At 46.2% G+C, this 22006-nt stretch overlaps 1 protein-coding gene across 1 annotated transcript; it reads right to left on the bottom strand.

The window, feature by feature from the left end:
* Window positions 1-490: 490 nt before the first annotated feature.
* CASP7 (caspase 7) lies at window positions 491-21960 on the bottom strand. Its single transcript, XM_049764514.1, has 6 exons — window positions 21845-21960; window positions 6985-7115; window positions 6406-6534; window positions 3012-3187; window positions 2532-2661; window positions 491-768 (listed from the first exon to the last, which is right to left on the bottom strand). The coding sequence occupies exons 1-6, from the start codon at window positions 21958-21960 to the stop codon at window positions 533-535; spliced, it is 918 nt and encodes a 305-aa protein (XP_049620471.1). The 3' UTR covers window positions 491-532.
* Between the last annotated feature and the right edge of the window lie 46 nt (window positions 21961-22006).

The following is a 22006-nucleotide window of genomic DNA, read 5'->3' as shown; positions in this document are numbered from 1 at the left end:
CCTGATTCCCTACCCTCCGCCCCTAGCCCAGCCTGTCCATCTTATCTTAATATTTATGCACAGGAACTGGCCCTAAATCATTGACAAATCACTCAAAGGCTCCTCCATGTTCACCTTCTGTTTAATAAAGGTGACTTTTCATGAATCCCTGAATATCCTTTGCCAGGTGCAAACAAGAGTCTTGGCTGTAAACTAGCATCAGCACTGTTCACAGTGAACATGGCCAAGAGTCATCTGCAGAGGTCAGGTATGTTGTAGATTCTAAGGAGGACATCATAGAGACGGAAACACATAGTAAATGAGAATATTACAGTGGCACCATAGGGAAAATAAACCTTTGGAAATTCCAAGAGAGCACCAGAAAGTTTGTTCACATTGAATCAGCACAATTCCTGAAACTAAAAGGAAAATTAAAACGTTTTACACTCCTAGATGATTTTCTAGTGTTCCCCAGTATCTGATTTGTCAACAACCACAAATCCCCAAACATCCCCCAAATGTTGGATTTGGTGACATTCGCAGTGTGTCAGCCTTAGGGTGCCTTGCCAAAGTAGAGTTCTTTGGTGAGACTGGAGACAATGGATGGCACCTGCTTTTTCTCGTTGAAGTCTGGGTTGTTGTTCTTGGACTCAAAGTTCTGGGCCACTCGGCTGTTGACCCTGGTGAGGATCTGCATGATCTCCAGGCTTTTCCCATATTCCTGTAGGACACTGCAGAGTGCTTGCACGAACCACGAGCCATGTCCTGGGCTCCGCCAAGAGTAATAGCCTTTGACAGAGGAGAAAGGAGACCACCTTCTCACCACTTCAAGTGATTCCATTGAGCACTGATGGCCAGTTCCAGTGAGCAACTCTCTCTCTCTCTCTCTCTCTCTCTCTCTCTCTCTCTCTCTCTCTCTCACACACACACACACACACACACATACACACACGTTGAGGAAAGAACACTGATCACACACACACACACACACACACACACACACACACACACACACACGTTAAGGGGAGGACACTGATTCTGAGCTCAGGAGCTCTCCTAGAGGTGCTCTGCTCAGGGAGCCAGGCAGTGCTGGGGACAGAATCAGGGTTGGCCACAAATAAGCCAAGTCCCTTACACCCTGTTTCTTTTGTTTTGTTTTGTTTTGGGCCACACCTGTTTGATGCTCAGGGGTTACTCCTGGCTAAGCTCTGAGAAATTGCCCCTGGCTTGAGGGGACCATATGGGACGCCGTGGGATCGAACCACGGTCCTTCTTTGGCTAGCAAGGCAGACACCTTACCTCTAGTGCCACCTCACAGGCCCCATGTTTCTAAGGCCAAGAATCATGCCCTCTTCCAGAACCAAACTGGAAGCACCATGATTTTGGACTTCCCAGCCTCCAGCACCATTAGAAATATGTGTTATCTGTGGTGTGTGGTTCTGTGAGAGCAGCCAAAGTTGAGTTATCCACCAGAGACCTAACAATGGGCCCTCTGCTTCAGTAGTTGGTAATGCTCCTGCTCTGCCCCCAAACTTGGGGACCTTTGGGAGCCAGGTCTGGCAGCTCTTCTCCCTTTGGTTAACTCAGCCCCACAGTGCAGCACTTTTATCTCTGCAGTGACATCCTAGACCTCCCTCATCTCAAGAGCATGAAGATCAGACCTTTCTTACTGAAAAACTTCCACTATTTGGAAGTTTTCTTGCTTACAAAATTCTTACAAAGCTGATTTTTTATATCTCCAAACAGATCAACCTGCTGATGGTGACCAATACCTTCAGGATCTATCAATGGACATGGCTCAAGAGCTGTGAGGATTCTAAATTAAGGATGGGTTTTTCGCAGGAAAGTGAAGCTAAATAGGCTTGTTTGTTGTTGGCTTTTTTAGGATTATCCTTGTTTACAGGTTGTTGTGTGAAGAAATCCTGGTCTGGGCCATATCTCAGTCATGTACTAAAATTTCTTTGTGACCTTGGGTATATCACTCAAGCCCCCCCACACACACTTTTTTTCAATCTATAAGAGTAACAAGAACATCTATCCCAATTCCCTATACAACAGCTAAATGGATAGTGAGAGAAGGTAAATATTAGCTAGAAGGTAAAACACATTTCAAACTATAGAGTGACATAAAACAGTCTACATATCAATAATAAAAGTACTATAAAATGAAAGAATCATCTTTTAGCAGGTTCAATTTAATTACAAGACACCCTTGAAAAAGGAGAATTTCCCTCCAACTGGAATTACACAGAGATGTGAGCCTAGCAGAGTTAGGTGCTGGGGCTCTCCATAAAGAAGGAAATAGAAGCCTAGGAAGGCAGCAAGTTATGACATTCTGGGAAAAAGCCAGGACATCAACATGTATCTGCCCCAGCCCCAGCTCCCTGAGAAAATGCACTGCCAGCCCAGTTTGGAATCTGACCTCCAGGTATTAGATACTACGTGGGTGTGGTTATGCCACTACCTTTGGGGTTAATTTAATATTTCAACAGAGCAAATAGCTCCACACTGGGGGTGGGCTGGGTTGGAGTGTTAGACAACAATCTCCCTACCTGGAACTGTGGAGTAGACAGAGAGAAAATCAGCTTCTACAGGAATTTTACTTCGGACAGTTGGACCTTCATCATCGAAAGCTCCAGAGTCGGGCATGACCCCATCATCAAGCTCTGTGCCCCGGCAGGCCTAGATAGCCAAACACAAGGAAGACAGAACAGGAGATGAGGGTGTTCTCACGGCAGAAGCTCAGTGCCCAGAATCAGCATTGCAGTGCCCAGCAACTCCAGGATAAAGCCAAGACTTAAGATGACTCTCCCATCAAATAAACATGCCACACATCTCAAAGTATTAGAATGTCTAAAGACTCCCTCCTTACTTGTGACCCAGTACAAATCCAAGTGTCAAACAGTTAGGTATAGGAAGTAGGAGCCAAATTTGCATGGCCCCAACACAAATGACACAGAAATCTGGAGTAGTGAAAGTAACCTGGGCATCATCTCCCATTTACAACAGTACTCTCTTTGAAAAGGGATTACCTGAATGAAGAAAAGTTTGGGCTTCCCTAAAAGGGTTCTGCATCTGTCTCCCCTGAAATAGGATGTCAACTCCTTGATTGGTATCTTGCCATCTGTCCCATAAATAACATTTTCTTCTCCATGGCTAAGCAAGATGCAGGCGAAGCAGGCTGAATTTCTGTGGTCCTCTTCAGAGACTGAAAGCAAGCGATTTAAACACTGAAAAGTCAAACGTATGTCCCATGGGGCTTTAGCTACATAACTACATGCCCTTCTGGCCTAGTTGCTGACACTATTAGAAAGATAGGGTGGTTGTGGTGGGGAGATTTCAGCTCCCTGCTAGACCAGAGAAAGATCAGTAGAGAGAAATGACTGACATGAAGAATGCTAAAATTTCCCTGTCTGAAACTAGAATGGGATTTCTCAAAAGGAAAAGAACCTTGAATAGGGAAAGATTCAAAGGTTAAAGCAACTTCTGGAGGTGACGATGATCCATGGAGGGGCTGAGGGTGTGACCTCACTCTGTATCATGAGTGATATGAGTCAATTCCTGTAACCTGCTTGTGTCTTAGTTTATTGTCTGAAACAGATGTGAAGGATCTATGAAAGGATTTAGTATCTCAGCAGCAGACCACGTATAAACTACCAAAGAATATCTGTTCATGAAAGAGCACATGCAGGAAGAAAATGGACAACGGAGTCTGCTCAGGCCCAAGACCTGAAGGAGAATGGAGGTGGTGAAGGGTTGAAGAAAAGGGGAAGGAGAGGTGAGTGTCCAATGAAGCTGAGATGTCAGTTCTGGCAGACAAAGGGCTCTGGAGAAGTATGTGTGGAGGCTGCACAATCTGATCATATTTCACATCTCATGTGGCCACTTGTGCATGGCCAAACAGATCAATTTTGAGTTCAGAATTTTCCTATCATCTAAAAAGCAAACTATAAGGGCCAGTAGGTAATTCCACAGTTAGAGCATATGCCTGGCCTGTGCCTGACTTAATTTCTATTCTCAATACCATATGGTCCTTTGAGCATCACTGAATGCAGCCCCAGAAGCCCTAAGCACTGCTGGGTGAAGCTCTGGAGGTTCCCAGCACCACTGGGATACCCGGGTCATCCCTGACACTGGAGAGCCTGGGCTGCACCACATCTTCACCTTTAGGCCCTTTTATTCAACCTCTTTATTAGTTGGCTGAGAATCACCAGTAGGGCTCCCAGGCCTCTTGAACATGACGTAGGAGACCCCGTGTTAAATAAAGAAATATTAACTACAAAAAAGGGAAAGATTAACTACAATGATTACAATACATGGACTACGAATTTGGAGAGAAAAGGCATCATAAGCTAATGGGTTGGCTCAATTCAAACTCATTCTATAAGTACTGTGGTTCTCACTAGCTGGCAAGCAAGGTCACAAAAATAACCCATCCCTTCCTCTTTGAGTTGGTCAACAGGGGTGGAAGAGGAAGGATTAGAATATTCTGAACAAGAATATGGGTCAACAGTGATAGGGGCACTTTGCTTGAATATGTTATTCATTCCCTACCAGCAGGCCTCTTTATCTTTATTTCACTGATAAAAAGGGGAGTCTTAGAAGTGTCCTGATTTGGCCCTGGAAGGCAGAACCTGTAGGTGCTGCAGACTGGAGTCCAGCCCAGGGGACAAGGAGCTTGCTGGCTTCTCACCGAACACAATCCAGATGTGATTGCCTTGGCCCAACTCCAGTGACATTTTTGCATGGATCTGCAGTGGTTTTGTTGTTTCATGATAAACAGAAACAAGGCAGAGGGATTTTTTTCCTTTATCTTCTTACCTTAAGATCAGTTTTATTATCAGATAAACTATACAGATAGATCTTAATAATGAAATGAGTCATAAGAATGAATGTTATGAATCAGACCCTTGCACCATTTGAATGAATTAAGTCCAAGTTAGAGAAAGGAACTGCTCCCTTGCTGGAATCTACTACAGTTAACCAAAATCCTTTGCTCATGCACTGGACCACGAACAAGAAATCTGTGATCCTGGCCTGCTCTGGGCTCAGAAAGAGCTAGTGTCTTTCCAGAACAAAAGGAACCAGAATGGGGACATACCCTAGCATCTGGACCATTACACCTCTCAGAGCACATCTTTAGTCTCCATCATTGCTAATCCTACTTCCATCCTCTAGAAACAGGAACCACCTTCCAGGAAAGTCCCAAATTAGTAGTTCTGCCCAGATACCAAGACTATTATGGCCCAACTGTTAAGATCTGGATGAGACTCCAAACTCTGACTGCACATTTTTAGTCTCTATTGTACCATGGGCTAGTTTTTAGGTATGTGTTTGCAAAACAAACAAACAAACACTAGGGGAAAATGTCCAGTTTTAAAAATATGAGAGTATTTTAAGAGAAGGTGAGGACCTTTAAAAAAAAAACGGTCTCTCAGGTACTGGTGCAACAGTACAGTAGGCAAGACTTTTGTTTCACTTGTGGCTGAGCCTGGTTCATTACCTGGCACTCAGTATGATGCCCAAGCCTGCCAGTAGTGACCCCTTAGTGTAAGGGCAGGAGTAAGCCTTGATTGGTGTGCCCCCAAGTCACTGCCACATTTTTAACTTTAAAATTCATTTTATTTTATTATGTATTTTCAGCCACACCCAGCAACGCTCAGGGGTTACTCTTGGCTCTGCGCTCAGAAACTGTTCCTGGCTTTCTCAGGGTCCATATAGGATGCTTGGGACATACCTGGGTCAGTCCTAGGTCAGCTGCATATAAGGCAAATGCCCTACCACTATGTATCACTCTGGCCCACAACATTTATTTTTTGGAGGGAACTATCAGCAGTACTGATAGGAGGCCACATGATGCTGGGGATCAAACCATGGACCTTGTGCTAGCCTTGAAACCATCTCTCTTTGGCCTGGGTTCTTTTTTCTTTTAGATGCATTGTAGGGAAGGCAGCATCAATTTGCACTGTCTGCTGATCACTATGCCCCAGTCACGGTCTATTGTGTGAATAGGAAATCACTATCACATACTAGCCTGAAATGCTTTTCCAAGAGTGTCTGGGTCCTGCCACCTTGGTACCCCTCTATCTTTGCTAATCCTTGTGTTTATCAATAGTCATGAAAACATAGCAGTTTGGTCTGACTGTGCTCCAAAAGAAAAAAGAAGGTGACTTCAAAGTATATGCATCATTGGTATCTAGCTGCCACCTGTATAATGTTGATACATATGTGCAAAGGGACAGACTTGGGACTTCCTAGGAATTAGTCACTTGAATCTAGATATAGAACCCATCCCTCTTGCAGGGAAGCGACTGACAGGAATTAAGAGTCCTTGGAAAGCCTTTTCCTGAGACCTTCTTTCTCTTGGAAGCAGGAAGATAAGAAGGAAGAGAAGGGTGGAATTAGAGAAGTTAGGGAGAAAGATACCTTTTCTTAGCAGGTCTACCATTTTTTCACAGGAGTAGTCATTTTTGACAACCATCTCAAAGCCTAAGTTTCCAAAACACTTGACAAGGGCCATGGCATCCACATCTGTTCCGTCTCGGGTATCCATACCTGTGGGAATCGAGCATAGGGGTGTTGTTAGCAATCCTGGGATGGATGCTGCAGGCTGGAACCACCAGGCCTGGAGCTACCACCTGAAAGCCACCCAGGTCACAATTTAGGAGAGCAACTGAGATCGAAAGCAACCTCAAAAGAAAGTGTCCCTAAACCCACCCTATCATGGTGACTCTTAACTCCGCTCAAGGTCATATGGTGCCCATGCATTCTTGGCCTTGTGGTCCACAGTACCATCAGCAATTGCACATAACAGCCTCTTAAGACTGAGAGCTCCCAATCCCCATATCTCTGTCTTCTGGACTCCTGGACACCATCTGAGGAGGACCTGTGTGCCACAGCAGCTGGACACAGCTAGTTCTTGGATGAATATCTAATTCAAGTCATTGACTGAGGGAGGGAGAGGGAGAGCACAGGACATGGTGCTCCACTCTACAATGCACCCACCTGTGCACCGGTCAAAGTGCTTGTTGTTGATGATGATGCACTTGCCCAACTTCGCAAAATTCATGTCATACCGAAATGAAGATTCTTGACTGGCCTTGACTGGTGCCTGTGCAACATTTTTCTTCTTCTTACTGGAAAAATATAAAGTCCATTAGGCACGATGGGAGACAACTGGACCAAACCTTTTGATTGTGTTTTTGATTGTATTTCTACCCTGAGTAGAGAGGGGAATTATCAGTGAAGGCATGGGGATGATTGTAAGGCTTTGCTTACTGGTCTTAAAAGGACCCACCGACACTGCAAAAGACTCATTCTCGCCAATGCTCACTGCAGTGCTCCTGCCAACAGCCAACACTGGGAAACAACCAAGTGCCCAATGAGAATAAGATATGGGCCATATATACAATGGACTATGTAGGAAAAATGAAATCTCATCATTGCAACAACATGGATGGGATGAGAGAGGGATATGGAAAACCAAAGTCAAAAAGACAAATACTAACTATTCTCACTCACATGTTGGATGCTGAGAAATGAGACAAAGGAACAGATAAAACCAACCCTGGGATTCAGACGGCAGTGCTGTGAGGTTTAGGGGAGGAGGGCGGAAGGACAATGAGCAGGGAGAAGAATCTGAAAAAAGGATCTCCATGCTTCGGTGGGTGTGCCTCAGTGACAACGTTTGAACAAGTATGAAAAAAGTTCTCCTGAAACACATGTAAGAGTGAGTGTCAATGTCATTTCAGCTAGTAATAAAAATGGATGAAAGGAACAGTGGGTTGGGTATACCCCTGAGTTCAAGAGCCAACTCTCCACTCTGGCAAGCACCTCCCCAACCCCCCCAAAAAACCACCCAGAATGTCAGACTTAATTTAATTAAATGCTACCAAATTGGAACTTAAAATCTAATAGAAAGCCCATAAACATGTACCAGATTTTGTAAAAATGCCCCATACTATTTATAACCCCGGTGAGTGGCTCTGAAGCAGGGTCACCAAATAAAATAATCCAAACCAAACAGGGTGAAACCCATGTAGTCTGGCAATCTTCTACTTCATATTGAGATCATCCCTGGGTGGGGGAGAAAGGACTGAGTAAGAACATTTAGCTCAGGTTATCTTGAATCAGTCCTGCCCAGGCTTGCATGTAAGACAATCTCTATTTTGGGGTAAAACCGAGTTGTAAACAAACAGATATAAAGGAACCAGGGATGATCTTTGTTTTGGGTAAAACAAGGTGTAATCAAATAAGATTTACTACTATTTCCTGTTGACCACACTTAGTACTGGAAGTTATCACAGATTTCTTCGAGGACCTACAGCGTGTACTCATTGTGGAGAACTGGCAGAGTAAGCATAATTGCCAAAAGAGAGACCCATCTGCACAGTGGGGATCATTCATTAAAAAACCTAACAGAAAATAGGACAAAATTAATTTACAACAGGATGGACTCACCATTTAAGATCACATGATGCCATACCACAAAGCCCTGGCATAGCCACAATCACATGAATGAAACTCACATGCTCAACACCAAGCACAAGACTCCCAACTCAAAGAGGTACCTACCACATATCTCCATCTTTTAAAGTTTAAAAACCAAGTGCCTAGTAGTGGAATTTGGAAGGTGGCACTGCCTTTGCTGGGAGGAGGAGGGAGTGGAGGAAAATAAAGACTTTCTTGAGTGGGTGTTGGTTGTACGTGGTTTCATGATTGGGTGCTGGTTTTGCAGGTTCTGTGAGTGAAAATCTGGAAGTCCAGTGACATTAGAATAGGATCAGGCTAGCAGAAATATACAGTATTTTTCGGTGTATAAGACGACTTTTGAAACAAAAAAAGTCAACCGAAAATCAGGGGTCATCTTATACGCCGAGTATATCCCGAAAAATGTTTCAATATGCCTCTAAACGAAAATTGTCTTAATATTGCCACAAAACGAATTTTCCAACTCGATCCTGCACCAATCACTGCAAGGCTGCTCAGACCGCCTCTCTAACTCAGCCAATCCAAGCAGGCTTTTTATGCATGCAAATTAGACAATGTTCTGGACCTGAATCTACACTGTAAAAAGCCTGCTCAGATTGGCCAGAGTCAAAGAGAAAGTCTATTACAGTATAACCTTTGAACCTTTGCTTGTTGTGATTGGCTCACTGTGGTACATACAGTTGCAGCACAGGAACGTTCTGTCTGATACAGCAAATATAGGCCTAAACCTATGTTTTAACTGCAAAATTAGGGGGTCGTCTTATACACTCAGTCGTCTTATATTCCGGCAAATATGGTAGTTCTTTTTTTTGGTGGGGGAACACCTGGTGAGGCTCAGGGGTTACTACTGGCTATGCACTCAGAAATTGCTCCTGGCTTGGGGGACCATGTGGGAAGCCAGGGGCTAGAACCACGATCCATCCTAGGTCAGACACGTGCATGGCAAAAGCCGCTGCACCACCACTCTGGTCCCAGAAATATAGTTCTTGTCCTGTCTCCAGATGCTGCTGTTGATCAGAGGAATGGCACAATACTGGGGCTGTAATGTGGGACACATCACCAAGTGGGTAGAGAGATAAGTCACCAGTAATAATCAGACTTGCTAGACACGCCTCCAATATAGGCTCCTTCAGAGACTTATCTGTTCTTAGAAACCTTCATGGAACCCCAATCCCTAAAACAAGGAATGCTCAGAACAAGCAAAGCTATAGATCAAGACCCCTTATGAAGACACATACAAAATACTGCCAAGCCAAACCTAGACAACTATAAAATTAGATAGCATGACCAAGTGTGACTTGTTGCAGGAATACAAGTATCACTGAAAAAAAAATTAATCAATGTAGTTCATCATATTAATAAAAAATATGATCAACTCAAATGATATGAGAAGATTCAGCCCTGTTAGGGGGAACTACTCCATGAACTGGATTGCAGTGGAAGTAACCTAAACCAAAGGGGCGCAGCACTTTCAACCTTCAATGTACCAGCAACAACTATGCCCACTCTGGACCCTTTAATCAAATTTTGTTGACAAGTGTCAGTTGGGACAATTAGATTATACCATGGTTGATGAGGGAACAGATCATTTAGCCAGTGTGGAAAGTGAGGTGCACGGAGCTACCTTAGGTCTCCCACCTGGAGAGAAGTCAAGTGAGACCATCACTTGGGCTGGGCACCACAGCGCCATGCTCTAGACTAGAGTATCTGCTAGAATAATCTGTAGTTCACCACCCTCCTAGAGTTCTCCACCCAAACTCAGAGAGGTAAGATGAAAGTGGGAAGGGGCCGGAGAGATAGCACAGCGGTAAGGCGTTTGCCTTGCTTGAAGAAGGACGGTGGTTCGAATCCTGGCATCCCATATGGTCCCCCGAGCCTGCCAGGGGCGATTTCTGAGCGTGAAGCCAGGAGTAACCCCTAAGCATTGCCAGATGTGACCCAGAAATAAAAAAAAAAGAAAAAAAAGGATGAAAGTGGGAAGAAATGATGTGAGTGCAGGGTATGAGTTTGAGGCTGTTTTCTGATGCATTTTCTTGGCGTTTTATATATAGGGGCTTCTCTGTAGCTGGGAAGACAGGGTCCTTCTGTCTTTTGGGGTTAGATTTCAGCTTAGCTCTGTGCAACGACATCTTCAAGCTCAGGTCGGGCTCCTGACCATGGTTCTCAGCTGCACCACAACGTCATTCTCTTCCTCTCATAGAAGGTCAGATTTTGTTTTCAGTTTTTATTTGCCACATCTGTAGTGCTTACTGTTTACTCCTGGCTCTGACTCAAGGACCACTTCCTGGTGGGACTTGGGGTCTATATGGAACGCAAGGGATCAAACCTGGGTCACCAGCATGCACGGCAAGTATTCTGCTCACTGTATATCACTCTAGCCTGAAGACCGTATTTCTTCCATGCAAAATGTTTTTTACTTTATTGTGCAGAGGGTTTCTCTAAACAGTACTCAGGTAGCCAAGGGTGACCTGGCTGTGCAGGTCATCAGTTCCAAGTTGGGGCTCAGTTTATATGGCACTGCTGAGGCCCAGCAGTGCTGTGAACCCTCAAGGCCATCCCCAGCTGGGAGATGATCTATACGCCAGACACGCACAGTACAAGCAAGAACCAGAGTCCACTTCAGCACCATATGGCCCCAGAAACATTTTTATTTGCAAAGAGAAAACTTGGAATCCAGTCTATTGGATCAGGCCTCCTCTTCTTGCTTCTTATCTGGACTCCAGGGACTGAGGACTTGGGGTAAGCTAGGATCTGCATCCCTCTGTTGGTGTGAGCTGCACAGGCAGGAGCTGTTAGCCTCACAAAGCTTGAGCCCTGTTCCTGTGCCAGGCATAGATTCACAGTCCTGCATTGTTGAGACCAGATATAGACTCAGAGTGAGATGGCATGTCAGGTTCCCAAATTTAGCTGTTGGCCCACCACCTCCTCAGTAAAAACATCCCTCGACACCCCCAATTAAGAGGCTGCAGGAGCCAGGCCGAGCCAAGAAAGGCCTCACCATCCCCCTTCCAACACTTGTTAACTGTGGCTATATACTAAAATAATACACCGATATCTTCCTTCAAGCAAGTAAACCACCTCACTTTCTCCTTCCTCTCCTGTACTTTCTCCTTTCCTGCACTATCTCATGGGCTCCCAGTGAATTCAAGGTCTCTCAAAGTCCTTCTGAAGCAGCAGCTAGAGGGAGGCTGAAGCTCAGGGTGTGCAGGGAAAATGCATGAGGAGTTGGATCATGTGATTATGGATCTGCTATGTAGATGGTGGTCTCCAGCTCTGCACGGACCTGCAGGAGCACTACCTGCAGGAGCACAGAGGGCTTCTAGCACTGGCTGAACCAGCAATCAAACAATGGCCAGTAGAGCCTAGTGGCCCTAAGCCCCTAGGTACTACTAGTACAAAAAAAAAAAAAAAGAAACAAAAGGTATTTCTCTCTCCTGCAATATGTACTAAAATTTGAAAAAGTACTCTATTTATGTTGGAAAAAAGGACTACACTAAGGAATACAGATACCCACACTTCAGAGAAAGCACTTTCCATAGTTATACAAAGGCCTTTAAAACAGGACTCACTAGGTGCCTACATAAAACTTATCTCTCTGGTATGCTGAGGCCTCTTTTATTTTTGTTTGGTTTGGTTTTTGGGTCTTACCCAGTGATGCTCATGGATAATTTCTGCTCTGCACTCAGGATTTATTCTTGGTGGTACTCAGGGGACCATATAGGATGCTGAGGAGCGAACCAGGGTCAGCCTCTTTGCTGATTCTGTGGGAAAACTGGACCATTGTGGTATTTTTGGTTTGTTTTTGCTTTTGGGTCACACCCAACTGCACTCAGGGATTACTCCTGGCTCTATGCTCAGAAATCGCTCCTGGCAGGCTCAGGGGACCATATGGGATGCCAGGATTCGAACCACCATTCTTATGCCTGCAAGGCAAACACACTACCTTCATGCTATCTCTCCGGCCCCTGGACCATTGTTTTGCCACTTAATTTTGTCTATATCCAGGCTCCTTCCGCTTTTCCAAAGGACAAAGTCCTAAAAATTGGCAGATATATTTTTGAGGCCTGTAAACACTCAAATTTGCTTCGTATAAGTCAGTTGTAATTGCAGTCCTGAACATGCCCCTTCCCTAATAAACCAACTGAAATGCTTTTTTGGAGATAATTTTTTTTGCCTATTTTTCCTGCTTTCTATTTCCAATGTGTATCTTATCCGCAGGCCTGTTGAAAGACTGGCCTGTTTACTCAATGTGTCACTTGGACCCTTCACAAGCCAGCAGGACAGATACAAAGTCCAGTCTGGTCTCTGCTTCCTGGACCTGCAAAGGGAAAGCTTCCGGCGAAAGCTCAACCACTGGAAAGGGAGTGATGGTCTCTGTCCAGATGGGCTGACTTTCAGCCAGCCAGGAGGGTGGAGAATGAACCCAACACATGAGCAGAGCCGTGGCAACAGCGCCCCCTGGGCCCCGAGAAATATACTGCTGCTCACCCTGCATGTTTGCAGATGCTTCCAAGATGGGCAAGGGATAGAGAGAGCTGAGCCACCGAGGACAAGTGATTTGACCTCTCAGTATCTTCCTTCGTGATAAAGGACAAAACAATAACATCTGTCTCATAGCCTCAAACAAGTGTCTATGTTTCACAGCAAGTGGCCTAGTGCGTGGCTGAAGGAACTGGTGAATAAATGCTGTTATTAGTATTGATTATTTTTAAATCATATATTAGGGTTGACCTTACATACTAGTTATTGTTAAAAAATATTCGATCCTTTAATGGGAGGCCCAAGGCAAGACATCAGGATGTGAGAAGAATTCTGAGTATGCTTTTTAGTGGGGGTGGAGGACAAAGTTGGGAGGAAGGAGGCTGGGCCATACCCAATAGTACTCAGGGCTTAGTCCTGCATCTATGCTCACGAGTGATGGTTGAGGAACTGTATGAGGCATGTGGGCTCAAGCCAGGATCAGCTATGCATAAGGCACATGCCTTGAACCCTGTGCTATTTCTTGGGTCCACATACTTGTTTTTTTTTTCAATATATATGAATCAATAAAATATTCAAAAGCTTAAAGTAGGAGTTACTAATTAGTTCAAAATCATGCATTTCAAGATTTGTGGACCCATTTGGAGAAATTATTGGTTCCTACATTTTTTGTGTCAGCTATCGAATGGGGTCCCTAGAGACCCCATTTTTCTGTTTTCCCCAAATGCTTCTCCCTAATCTTAGAAGCTTCCTCCTCTGTATCAGTACTACAGCAATTAAGGCATCTCTAGTAAGTACCTCATTTGAATCTCTTGCTGCTTTACATATTTTATCTCATGTGACTTTATACCTTTATGACTATGAGATGTTAACCCAGTTCAGAGAGAGTTCGAACAAGAGAATCCAGGATCTCAAAGCCAGGATCACAGTTCAGGTTTCTTAAGAGCCCCCTGATCAATTCCCTTTCCCAGAATTTCTTTGCCTCTTAAAACCAATCAAGTTGTGGCATTTCCCTGCAGTACGGGGCCTTCTGGGGCTGATGTGCCCACTGCCTGAACCAGCCCTGTGGTGCTGAGACTTACTGATGCCTCTCCGCTCAGGAAAGCCCATGGCCTGTTCCCTACCCATGCCCATTGAGCGGTGTCACCAGCTACTGTTGTTTAAATCCAACTCTGCTTTCTTTCCATCAGGGAAACCCCGATTCTTGGACATTAGGCTGGCCTGCTATTCTAGAAGCTTCTGGAAGGTGACTGAGATTTTCATGTAGGATTGCTGACCTTCCTGAAGGGCTCTCCCAGCCCTCATAGCTGTGCTGCAGGCTCAGCAGAAACTGCTTGAATCCCACAATCAAGCAAGGCCCCTCTGCAGAGCCCTGCCAGGGACATTCCTCTGGGTGTTGGTAAATCCCCAGCTGGTCTACTGGGCCACCAACTCCCATCAGCATGGACAGACAAGGTCATTTGAGCCACAGTAGGGCTGGAAGCTAGTAGAATAAGTCAGCTGGAGAATCAGTGGCTGCAGCCAAGCATGGCTGAATAGAGCAAGGGCTCAAGGACTCCAGAGTCTGTACGAGAGAGAGGAGAGAGACAGAGAGACAGAGAGAGACAGAGAAGTGCCCCAGCTCAGCACTGGGGGACTCCCTGGAGTGGCCAGGAAGGAAGGAGTCGCTTGTTTCTAAGTGGCTTACAAAGACCCAGATCAGAAAGGCCCAAAGCTGGCATCCATCCCCAGAGAGATGCTCTACAAGGGCTGATCACAGATTCTGGGTTCTCCAAGGAACTTACTATAGAAGGTGCTGGAACAGCGTGATAGCAATGACACAGACCCCATTATGCTGGCCATGCTGTACTTCTGTCAAGTTCAGATCCAAGAAAACAGTCCCACCCCTGAATCTGACAAATGGGAGAAATGAGAAAGGAGCTTCTAGAGATGGTCCCCAGGGACAATCACCACTAACAGGCACCACCAGCCTCATGGGTGGGTTTTAGAGTATGGAAAGTGTGAAAAGTGTGCAACCCACTTCTGCTGCAAAGTCTCAAGTAGAACCATGGAAAGAGTGAATCACAGCTGGTCAGGGGACTTATAAAGTCATATTCTAGGGTTCAGGGTATGCTCAGAAGGCCGAGAGCATGAGAGCATGCAAGAAGCATGGGTTTGATCCCCAGCACCCCAGGCTTCCCAGCATTAATGGAGAGATGGAATCAGACAGTTGTTCACTTCTCAGGTGAAACCTCTTTTCCTTCCCACCCTTTCTAGCTCCCAGCCTATGAATCTAGTTTTTAATCCTGACTAGCACTAAGAAGAAACAACAGATTCTACTTTGGAGAATTCTGCTGTCCAAGGCTTATGAGGTAACCAGACGAGTAAATTCAAGTTTTCAATCCTTCTCAAAGCTTCTGGGTTCCAGTCTTGTTTGCAGATTTTAGAAAATAAATCTGGCCACAAATGAGATCAGCAGAACCAAGGGGGAGAATGAAGAAAAGTATCTGTAGGGGGAGCTAGAGAGCAGTGGGGATGTGAGGTCACAGAAGTGTCCATCTCCTCAAGTCCCTACTGCCCCCCCACCCCCACCCCACCAAGTGCTCACAGAAGCACATCTCTGCCAAGGGCCTGAGCACCTCTTCCCTTCTCAAGCAGCAGCATTTCTTGGGACTCAACCTCAGCCTTGGAGGCCAACTCAGTCATGTCAATAAAATCAAGAGGCAGAAAACAAACACAGGCTAGATGGGGATTTAGAGACTCTTCCTAGGAGGGGAACTTGGACTGGAGAACTTTCTAGCATCAACATCCACTGCCAGGATAATGGATTCAAAGACTGGAGCACATGCTTTGTTCTTGGGGGCCCTGAATCTGATCCTCAGCAACACGAGGTTCTTTGTGCACCATCAGGAGTGACTCCCAAGCATGACTGAGTAAACCTGGAGGAGGCAGCCACATGAGCAAGAATGGCTTCCTCCAAGCCACTCAGGACCCTGGACCTTTCACCAGAGCAGCTGTCCAGGCTCTGTCCTGCCACAGTCCCGGCTCTTATCAACCCTCCTTTCCCAAGTGTCTCCGCAATGAATTCCTTGCGGCGTCCATCATAGACATTCATTACAGCTCCTCGGCCCCAGTATATCTGGGAGGTTTCATTTGGAGTGATAGTTCTGGTTTTTGTAGCAGCTTTGTCTAAATATTTGGGGGAGGATTCATTCCTGGCATCATTTCAACGAAGGGCAACCCCAGCAGTACCCATACAGATGGGCCCCAGGCACGACTGAGGAGCAAGGATGGAATGAAAGTGGCACCATCCATCTGCACGCAGCTGGCTCTGCATCAGAATTAGACACTGTCCTGTGTCCCCAGATGAAGGTCAGAGAACTCCCCTCCTCGCTGTATTAACATGAATGTATGGGGCCCGGAGCTGGGTAGGGACAGAAGCCCGGTACTGAAACATCAGGTGTGGCAGATGGACTTTTCTATAGAACCATTCACACAAGGGTTTCCTTGTCTCTGCTGTGAGGTGCAAAGGCCCCTGACTCCATGTCCTGGATTCCTCCCTGTCAGGGGTAGCTCCTGGGGGCAAAGGAACTTACCACAAGCAGAGGGTCAAGGGGAGAAACAAACGTGCACCCAACTGATGCCAACGTTAGCTGGCAACAGCTACAAGCATGGTTGAACATAAGCAGGAGTGAGAGAATCAATTGCTGCAGTGCCAATTTTTTTTTTCATTTGTTTTCCCTGTCAGTGCCCTGGCTCTGTCCTGAGGGATCATTCCTGACCTTCTCAGGGGACCAGATAGGGTGTCAGGTATTGCATTCAGGTTGAACATGTGCAAGGCAAGTGTCCTACCTGCTATACAAATGCTTCAATCCCCATAGTAGCTTTCAAGCGATGAGCAGGCAGACCTGGGGGACACCTGACAATGAACAAATATACACAGGGAGCAAGACCGCACCCTTGGGGAAGGCCAGAGAGGAAAGTTACGTGTAAGCACATGAACACAAACCAGAAGTCAGTCATGATAGGGAATCTCCCAGGGGTCAGCCAGTCTGAGCTCTCCCTCGGTTGTCCAAAACTCCTTTCTTAACTGCACAGTGACTCTGGGACATAGTTGGCTTAAAGCAGATTTCTTTCATCCCAACGAAGCAGCATCTATAGTACCATCTTTTCCCAGGGGAGTGGGTGAGGAGAATGAATTCTAAGCCATATAAACTGATAGGACTTTAAAAAAATAATCCGCCAGGGGTATGTCTCAAGGTTTCAAGGGACCCAGCATCACAAACAGACACATTCAAAAATTTCTGTGCAAGGAAAGGTTTATATGAGAGCACTGGGCTGGCTGCTCCCTGAAGGTACCTGCAGATTGGAAGACTCAGGAGGAAAGCTGAGCCCATGACGTCCCCTGCCAGCTGAAGTCAACAGGAGATTTTCTATGATAAGCCTGATGTGCTGACCCACATGGGAGGAAAGAAATAAATGCCTGAAGACAAATGGAGGTGCTGGAGTGCTCCTGGGGCCCACCTTAATGGGCATGGGATGTCTGAGCAATGAACACACTGCCATGCATGGTCTGTTCCGGGTCCCTCTCCTGCAGGCACCTCTGGCTCTGTCTGCGGACTGTCCTTAAACACTGCAGAGGAGCCGATGAGGCCCTGTGCAGACTCTCCCTTGAAACCTTACAGTTCTACACTCCTCTTCCTCTGCCAGATGATATACACTGTTTCCCCCCTCTCAGTAATCCCACAGCTGAGAGTGACTTTATTAGGCCCATGATTCAGTGCATAAGCAGCCGTACATGATCCTTCCATGCAAGTGAAGAAAGTCAGAAAGTCCTGGACCTAGAGATGGAGCCATAGCCCAGGGGAAGCTATAGCACAGGCCTTGCATGAAGCCAGCCTGGGTTCAATCCTCAGCATCCCATCTGAGCCCACCAGGAATAATTCCTGAGTGCAGACCATGAGTAATCACCTGAGCACTGCCTGATGTGGTTCAAAAAGAAGGAAGGAAGGAAGGAGAAGAGGGAGGATGGGAGGAAAGGAAAGAAAGAAAAAGAAAAGAAAGGCAAGGAAAAGAAAAAAAAAGGCAGACCTGGATTCAGGACAGGGAGGTGGGGCCAAGACCTGCATCCAAGGCCGTTGAAGGAGCACACCACCTGTCAATCAAGTCTTAGTCACCGACAATCAGACAGCCCTAGCTCAATATACAGTGCAAAGTTTGAGAGGAGGCTCCCTTTCCAGCGGAAGAACTTGCTCTGGTCTGTGGGTGTCACACACCCTCCCCCACTTCCCACACCCCACTTGCTTGACTGCTGTCAATCACCAGGAAGTGTTGAGGCACATTCTTTGCAAGGACTTGAGAGTTTCGCTCCTGCCACTCCAAACTCTGTGCTCCCAGGCGCCTAGAACTTCCCTCTCATTACACTGTAAAACTGTTTACAGGGATCTGTTTACATAGTGGAAAAACCCAGGTACAGTCCAGGAAAGAGAAGAATTATAATCTGGGGCAGAGGGTAGCACCCATGGGTGCAGTCAAAGCCTGCGGGACCCAAGCCAAGCACCTCCCCAGAAATTTGGGGAATTTCTCCAACCTGGGAAAAACAGCCTTTTCTCCCACCTCTTTCTTCCCAGGGAATATGTGGCCCCCACTTCAGCCAGAGAGTGGCTGCTGCTTTGGATAATTTCCTGGAAAATGACCTTGAGCTGAGACAAAGCCTCTGATTCCCCAGCTTAGGGCCCAGGGCAGAGCGTGACTCTCAGAGGTGCCAGGACCACGATGCTGGGTGCTGCCTCTCCCACTTCCAACATCCGGGCAACGTGGGCTATCCTGTTCCTCGCCCCATGTGAACTGACAAGCAGGCTCTCCCAGTTTGCTGCCAACCCCAATGCTTTCTCCCTGTTAATTCAAGTTCCCTGTGCCTGCTCCTCAGCCTCCCTATCTATAACTCCAGATGGGCAGTGAGCTACCGTCTATGGCTAATCAAGCATCCAGGCTCTACTTGGGCCAGAACCACTGGCACCTGGAGGGCAGTGGGACCTTGTGGGAGCTCTAGACTCCAACATACCCATTCAGGCCCCCAGATCCCACAGGACTCCAAACCAGGCCTCTGTTCAGGGCTCTGCAACTCCAAGTCATTGTTTCCTAAATTCTTAAGATCTTTCATATTTATATCCTGAATATTCTCTGAGTTGGGCTTTACAGGTGTTCTCCAAGCACCGGAAGTTAGAACACAGTTCTATGTTTGAGGAGCAATTGCAGGGACTGGGAGGGGCCTAGCATCCATGGAACTAAGAGCAATGTTGTGCTGCCACCTAGTGGCAATGGGGCGGAAACGCCAAGAAAGTTGAAGGGCATCCCCAGCCCCAGCTTTGACTTAATAACCCCACTGTGAGATATAACAATTTGCATAACTTTTCTCTTACTAAAGTACTTCTCAATAATTCCATAGTCATTCTGTTGTAGAAAGCAATATAAAAGAAATTATTTTGTGCCTGCCAAGGGGGCAGACTTGGGGTTAGGTGGGAAATCAGGGACAATGGTGAAGAAAAAGTTACACTGACAGTGGGATTGGTGTTGGGACATGAAATGCCATTAACTACTACATTATGAACAACGTCGTAAAATAAGGTTTTTAAATAAAGTAAAAAATTGACATTCCAGGGCCAGAGAGATAGCACAGAGGTAGGGTGTTTGCCTTAGATGCAGAAGGTCGGTGGTTTGAATCCCGGCATCCCATATGGTTCCCCAAGTCTGCCAGGAGCAAATCAATTTCTAAGTGTAGAGCCAGGAGTAACCTCTGAGCGTCGCCAGATATGACCCCCCCAAAAAAATTGACATTACACATTGATTCTTGGTTTCTCTGTGCCCTTGTGGCTGTGAAAAGGAAAAACAGGAAGAGCTGGAGTGGGTAGGGTCTTTCCCTTGCACACAGATAATCTGGGTTCGATTTCCAAGATCCCACACGGTTCCCTGAGCCTGCCAGAAGTCAATACTGAGTGCAGAGCCAGGGATAACTAACCCCCGAGCACTGTTGAGTATAGCTCAAAAACAAGCAAAAAGAAAGATAAAGCTGAAGATCCTGAATTCTTTCTTTTTTCTAACAAGTATTATGGGTCTACTTAATAAAGAACTAAATGCTATTAAATCTACCCTTCCCATTGTAATCTACAATTTTAATGTAAGTTATTTTTCATGATTATTTTGATGAATCACAAATGGATAATACTAATGATTTACCAACAGTTATTTGCGCAAATCAAATGTGAATTTCTGGTGGTCACAGAAATAACTGATTTTAAGAAAGACTAGTATCTTTTTTTTTTTTTTTTTTGGTTTTTGGGCCACACCCGGCGGTGCTCAGGGGTTACTCCTGGCTGTCTGCTCAGAAATAGCTCCTGGCAGGCACAGGGGACCATATGGGACACCGGGATTCGAACCAACCACCTTTGGTCCTGGATCGGCTGCTTGCAAGGCAAACGCCGCTGTGCTATCTCTCCGGGCCCAAAGACTAGTATCTTAATGTAGATAGAGTACCCCCCCATCTTAAAAACATGCCTAAAAATTATGATATACATGCTACAGAGATATAGAATAAATTCAAGCAAGACACTCAAATCACTATCCCACTAGATAAAATGTGGGATGGGAACAGAATTTAAAAAAAAATGGCAAAGAAAAAAACATTGCCTAAAGTTCGGCTGTGAAAACTGTTCAGATCTACTACTAATGGACAGAGTTGCCATCAAATTACTGTGGACTTAGATTTCACGAGACACATTTAAAGAAATGATTCAGGGCCAGGGGAGAGAATACAGTGGGTAAGGTGCTTATCTTGTAAAGGCTGGTCTGGGTTCAATCCCTGGTACCACATATGGTCCTCTGAGCACCACCAGGAGTGATCTGAGTGCAGAGTCAGGAGCAAACACTGTGTGTTTAGGTCACTGAGTGTGACCTAAAACCCCAATCCTTTTCTTAATTTCTGGCACAAACACTCCAAAGTTTCTTTTCTCAGACTTACGAAATGACTATTCAAATTTCTCATTCGCTCAGAGTCCAGCAATCTGACTGACCCAAATACCTGGGAGTTGGGAGTGGAGAGTTGCCTCAGTCTGTCCCCACTAGGAGGAGGGGGAATGCAGTCTGACCCATCACCGGGGCAGGTTGGCAGATACTTTTTTGGGGGGGTGGGGGGAGAGTTCTGTTCTTGTGTTCTTAGGGGCTGGCACTGATCAGCCAGTGCCTTTGGAAGGGGCTCAAGAGGGCTGAGTTCTCAGCATCCTCAGCTTCTCATCCTCGCCCTGAATTGCAATTAGTGCCAGGTCCAGGACAAAGGGGTCTCCCCTGAGCTCTCTGGAATATTGAGGGGGACCACATGCTGCTCAGGGCCAGCTCTGGGAGTACTGCAGGGATGGTGGTCTACCCTCACCTCCACCTCTGTCGCATCCCAGAATCAGCTCAGGAGACTCAAATCTGAGGTTCTGGACCCACAGACTAATGCCCCATCCTGCCAGGATGGCTTTCAGCCTACTCCATCAAGCGAACACTGGTGCCCTCCAAATGTGAGTAGGCCCATCTGGGGTCGAATTTCAGTGCTGCCATGTATCAGTTGCTGCCAGAAAGATGAGAGGTTCAGCCCCTTTGTACTTCAGTTTCCCTATTTATCAACTATCTTAGTTGATGGCTTCTGATGGGGCAGGGAGAGGATGAGGAACCAGGAGTTCAATATGTGAAATGAACACAATTACAAAGAAGTTCAAGCGAGGTCCTAGGCACATCAAGAAAGGTAAGGGAGGACTCAGTAAGAAGGATGCCTCCTGGCACCCAGGAACCCCAGGAACTTGGCAAGAGAGGACAGACTCCGGGTTTTCCGAGCCTGGATGTGGCAAAGTAGGGACACTCCAGGAACGAGGAAACTTACCTGAAAATTGACGGCACAAAAGAGGAGCGATCCGGCTTCGCGTCCACAGAGTCCTCTTCTTTGCTCACTGTGTCCCCAGCACCCTCCTCCACGGTGAGGTTCTGGTCATCTGCCATCTGCATGGAGAAAAGGACACCGGGGAGTCGGAACCAGCAACTTTGT

This window comes from Suncus etruscus, chromosome 17, assembly GCF_024139225.1.
Source record: "Suncus etruscus isolate mSunEtr1 chromosome 17, mSunEtr1.pri.cur, whole genome shotgun sequence".
NCBI lineage: Eukaryota > Metazoa > Chordata > Mammalia > Eulipotyphla > Soricidae > Suncus > Suncus etruscus.
This window is presented reverse-complemented; position numbering and strand designations above follow the sequence as displayed.